At 41.7% G+C, this 5,728-nt stretch overlaps 1 protein-coding gene across 1 annotated transcript in view; it reads right to left on the reverse strand.

Moving 5' to 3' along the window:
- Positions 1–5,728, reverse strand: part of SBNO1 (strawberry notch homolog 1) — an 80,033-nt gene that overhangs the window by 29,872 nt on the left and 44,433 nt on the right. The window contains exons 17-20 of the mRNA XM_037744183.1: positions 3,577–3,774; positions 2,949–3,116; positions 2,682–2,857; positions 2,155–2,286 (exon numbers count right to left, since the gene is read on the reverse strand). Coding sequence (XP_037600111.1) covers positions 2,155–2,286; positions 2,682–2,857; positions 2,949–3,116; positions 3,577–3,774 — 674 coding nt within the window. The remainder of the gene's footprint in view (positions 1–2,154; positions 2,287–2,681; positions 2,858–2,948; positions 3,117–3,576; positions 3,775–5,728) is intronic.

Raw genomic sequence — 5,728 nt, forward strand, 5'->3', positions numbered from 1 at the left:
TTTTCCTGTCACCCAGGCTGCCAGGCTGGAGTGCAGTGGTGTGATATCAGCTCACTGCAACCTCTGCCTCCTGGGTTCATGCAATTCTCCTGCCTCAGCCTCCCAAGTAGGTGGGACTAAAGGCGCATGCCACCACACTCAACTAATTTTTTTTGTATTTTTAGTAGAGAAGGAATATTCACTGTGTTAGCCAGAGTAATTTTTTTGTGTTTTAGTAGAGACAGGGTTTCACTGTGTTAGCCAGGATAGTCTCAATCTCCTGACCTCATGATCCACCCACCTTGGGCTCCCAAAGTGCTGGGATTACAGGTGTAAGCCACTGCACCTGGCCACATCTATCTCATTGAAGTCAATACTTTTTGTATTTTCTGTTATTTAACAACCAAAACTAATTCCAACTAATGTAATTCCTAATGCTTATGGGCCTAGATTCATGAAGCAATTATATGAAATAACTAATACCTCTACCTACAATCTTGAAAATATATAACACTATCTTTTGTATCCATATACATGTATTTTTGAGACAGGGTCTCACTGTCACACAGGCTGGAGTACAGTGGTGCAATCACAGCTCTCTACAGCTTTCACCTTTCAAGCTCAAGTAATCCTCCTACCTTAGCCTCCTCAGTAGTTGGGACTGTTGGGCACATGCCATCACATGACTTTTTTCCCCTGTAGAGGTGGGGTCCCACTGTGTTGCCCAGGCTGGTCTTGAACTTTTGTAATCCTAGCACTTTGGGAGGCTGAGGCAGGGAGATCATTTGAGGTCAGGAGTTCGAGACCAGCCTGGCCAATATAAGGAAACCCTGTCTCTACTAAAAGCACAAAAATTAGCCAGGTGTGGTAGTGTGTGCCTGTATTCCCAGCTTACTCAGGTGGCTGAGGCACAAGAATCTCTTGAAGCCAGGAGGCGAAGGTGGCAGTGAGCTGAGATCATGGCACTGAGCCGAGATAATGCCACTGCATTCCAGCCTTAGGGACAAAGTGAGGTTCTGTCTCAAACAAACAAACAAAAAGTCTATAGTAAGAGTCTCTGGGCAAGAGAGATGGCTTATGCTTATAATCCCAGCACTTTGTGAAGTCAAGGTGGGTGCACCACTTGAGGTCAGGAGTTCAAGACCAGCCTGGCCAATATGGTGAAACCTCTCTCTAGCAAAAAATACAAAGATTAGTCAGGCATGGTGGCACGTGCCTGTAGTCCCAGCTACTCAGGAGGCTGAGGCACAAGAATCACTTCAACCTGGGAGATGGAGGTAATAGTGAGCTGAGATCATGTCAGTGCACTCCAGCCTGGGCGACAGAGTAAGACTCTGTCTGGAGGCACCCAAAATCTCTACAACGGTCGAATATGAGAGTCTAATCTACAAGCCATTTATAGTAAATCATCTTAATATAACATGATATAGCAATAAACAGTGAAACCAAAGTTACTAATAATATGGACACGCATAAATATTTTAGACTCAAAATCAGAATGACACTAGAGTAACAATAGATATCACAATACCAAGATGAACTAAGAGAACATAGTATTTTTATATCATGATTAAATATTTCAAAAGCCTCCAAAGCACTCAAGAGTCAGATCTAATTCTATGAATAATATACAACACTCATTATATTCAATGATACAGTAATAAAAACATGTAAAATATTCAGTGAGTATGTGCAATTACTAAAAAAAAATTGCATAATAGCTCTGTCACCCAGGCCAGAGTGCAGTGGTGCGATCTCAGCTCACTGCAACCTGCGCCTCCCAGGCTCAAGCTAACCTCCTGCCTCAGCCTTCTGAGCATCTGGGACTACAGGCATGCAGTACCACATCCGGCTAATTTTTTGTATTATCAGTAGAGACTGGGTTTCACCATGTTGCCCAGGCCAGTCTCAAAACTCCAGAGCTCAAGCGATCCAACTGCCTCAGCCTCCCAAAGTGCTGAGATTATAGCCCTGAGCCACTGCACCAGGCCAATACTTACTATATTCAATAAAATAATAAAAACAGGTAAAATATTCAGCACGTGTAATTACTGAAAAATATAGAGTGACAATACTCAATGAACTTGTATTAAAAGGAAAAAAAATCCCTTCTAAAGATAATCTCAATATATGGGCATTGTTCTTTTCACTGAGAAGCATCCCAGAAAAACATACCTTATCTCCATCCATAAATCGCTGTTTTTCTGTGATGTTTAGTATTTCCACAGGCACATCAAGTTCAGATCTTGATTCATAAGATATGCTTCCATCATCATTGCTCACAACCCGTCCCTTGCGGCCAGTCATCTGAGGGAGCCAATGTCATTACAATGAAGGTATCTGACTGCGGGGCATGGACTCAGTGCCTCTTTCCTTAAAGACACTTGGGAAATAAAAGCACACGTTGTGCTGCACCAGGCACTGGAGGATACAGAACAGTACAACACAGTCCCTGGAAAAAGCTGACATGTGGCCACGATCACAAAAGCTGTGTGAAAAGTGCGATAACCAGGACAGTGGCTTGGGACAGACACTCAGATACTGGAGGCAGCACTTCACTGGATCTAGGATGGCAACTAAAGTAGAACAAGAAATCTACGATCTAAAAAATTTAGATTATTATGTGATAATACTCAAAATACAAGTCATTTTATAGGGGTTCAAATGGCAAAAATGTCACCAAGACATACAGGTATATTTACCTCAGCAACATTCTCAGGGCCGCCAAGTTCATCGATAAGTTCATCCAGGGTATTAGGGGGGAGGTCTTCAGCTAATTTTTCTAGTTTATCAAGCAGGTCTTTCTTCATCTGCTGAGCCCTTTCCACGGCATCCTGACTTGTTATAAGGCTACTGTTACTGTTGGTGTTACTGTTAGCTAGATAAAGAACATTTGTTACAAGTCAGTACAAAGTTTAACTATTTTTGTTTAAAAGCGTATTTTAACAAGAAAGTTTCTACATGGATACCTGGTGTACTGTTAGGAGCAGGTGAGATAACTGGTGTAGATGAAAAACTGGGTCGTTTTGATCCAAGACCTGATGCTAATAAGGCACTTTGAATAGAATCTGGATCTATACTTTTCTTCTTTTTCTTCTCTTTGTTTTTCTTGTGATCTTTTCTGATTAACCAGGGATCTGAGCATTAAGGAAAGATATATGTCAAATCATTTGTTAAAAAAGTACAGACTCTTTAAAAGGAACAGCCTTTGAAACCTGGGACTACAGGCACATGCCACCATGACCAGTTAATTTTTTTTTTTTTGTCCAGACAGTCTCACTCTGTCTCCCAGGCTAAAATGCAGTGGCATAACTTATAACTGATAACTTATCTCCATCTACACTGGTCCATCGATAAACCATGGGGTACAAATCCATGTTTTCAGATTAAAAATAGCTGCACAAAAATTGAGGTTATCTTCTCACATATATGAGAGAACCTCCAGAAGGTAGATAAGCCTGGAGCGCCCGGCCAAGCAAAGATTAGAATCTGTGTGATCATTTGTACTGTACAGAAAAAAGGTTTAATATCCCATTTTTAAATACACTAAAATATTAATTATGCTTTAGTGTAGATTCAATATATTGATAAACTTACCATTTTCATCATCCTCACTAGACTCATCTCTAAATGGGTTGAAATCATCATCATCTCCAGAACTCATGTTTTTAGAGCTGTCATAGTCACTTTCTTCATTATCAGAGGCATCAGATTCACTTCCACTGTCATCAGAACTGCTACCAGTAAGTCCACCTACTTTTCGTGCTTTTTTGGCTTCTCGAGTTATTTCTTCACCTAACCCCAACACAATCAAGAGAGTCAGCCCAAATTCAATGTTCTTAAGATCTAGTACATATTTAGCTCATGAATTAATTCAAATGAAAAGTGCAGAGGAAAAGCATTTATTTAAGTCAAAGAACAAACAGAATTTAAAAATCAGTGCTAACCTTTTGGACTTCCATAAGAAATAAGGTTATAAACATTTATTTTCAAGAAGAAACTAGATACATTAAGTACTAAGTCAAGATCGCCTTCAAGTGCACAAGTTTCAAAACAAATTCAAGACAACAGAGTAAAAGCAGAACCTCAGCCACAGTCACAATTTGACTGTGTGTCCTATTTGAGGTTTAATAATTATAGGTTTAAAGACATACTCAGAAAATCGATTCATAAAACCTTTTTATTTTTGGACCTAAGGCCTCACTCTGTTGCCCAGGCTAGAGTGCAGTGGCACAATCATAGTTCACTGCAGCCTCAACTTCCCTGGCTCAAGTGATCCTCCCACCTCAGCCTCCTAAGTACCTGGAACTATAGGTACATGCCACCATGACCAGCTATTTTTTTCCCCCCGACAGTCTCACTCTGTCTCCCAGGCTGAAGTGCAGTGGCACAATCTTGGTTCACTGCAACCTTTGCCTCCTGAGTTCAAGCGATTCTCCTGCCTCAGCCTCCTGCGTAGCTGGGATTATAAGGCGCCCCTGCCATCAGTCCCAGCTGTTTTATATTTTAAGCAGAGATGGGGTTTGGCATGTTGGCCAGGCTGGTCTTGAACTCCTGACCTCGAGTGATCCACCGCCTTGGCCTTTCAAAGTACTGGGATTACAGGGCATGAGTCACTGTGCCCAGACTGAGAAGTTTGTTTTTTTTTTTGAAGACAGGGTCTCTCTCTATAGCACAGGCTGGAGTACAATGGTATGATCTCGGCTCACTGACACCTCCGCCTCCCGGGTTCAAGCAATTCTCCCACCTCAGTCTCCCAAGTAGCTGGAATTATAAGGCATACACCACTATGCCTAATTTTTTTTGGTATGTTTTGGTAGAGACTGGGTTTCTCCACGTTGATCAGGCTAGTCTGGAACTCCTGACCTCAGGTGGTCCACTGCACCCGGCCGAAGTTAACTTCTAAAAGCCAAACAGGTCTTGGTAATGGCTCATGCCTATAATCCCAGCACTCTGGGTGGCTGAGGTGGGTACACTGCTTGAACCCAGGAGTTCCAGACCAGCATGGCCAACACGGTGAAACACTGTCTCTACTAAAAATACAAAAATTAGCAGTGTGTGGTGGTGCATGCCTATAATCCCAGCTCCTTGAACCGGGAAGTGGAGGTTGTAGTGCATCAAGATGGCGCCACTGCACTCCAGCATGGGAGACACGAGGGAGACCCTGCCTTAAAAAAAAAAAAATGCTCTTTTAAAGACTACTGAAACACCCAACTCTACATATATTAAAAAATAGGTCTGACAATAGAAAGACAGGTTTTAGTACCCATGCATCATAAACTACCTCTCTGAACCTAGGAAAACACCTTAACTTTTAAATCTTTCTGTGCTTTAGTGATCTCTGTTTATAAAACTGGAAAAATAAGACCTAATTTCATATGGACCTCTGCCAGATTAAATGGTAGCATGTATATAGCTAAGCGCTTAACACACTGTCAACCACCAGTGAATTGCTCAAGTCCTAATTTAAAACAGAGGGATAACTTGTGCGTTCAAAATTGCACAAGTGACAGTGAAAATTTGTAACCTCTTTTGAATTCATGGAAGGCAGTTTATTGCCAAAATATAGCCACTTTAAAATGCTTACATTTATGGTATTTTCAACATCAACTATTTTTTTAAAAAGCGGCCGGGAGCGGTGGCTCAAGCCTGTAATCCCAGCACTTTGGGAGGCCAAGGCGGGTGGATCACGAGGTCAAGAGATCGAGACCATCCTGGTCAACATGGTGAAACCCCGTCTCTACTAAAA

Source organism: Cebus imitator, unplaced genomic scaffold (assembly GCF_001604975.1).
Source record: "Cebus imitator isolate Cc_AM_T3 unplaced genomic scaffold, Cebus_imitator-1.0 Scaffold169, whole genome shotgun sequence".
In the NCBI taxonomy this organism is placed as follows: Eukaryota; Metazoa; Chordata; class Mammalia; order Primates; family Cebidae; genus Cebus; species Cebus imitator.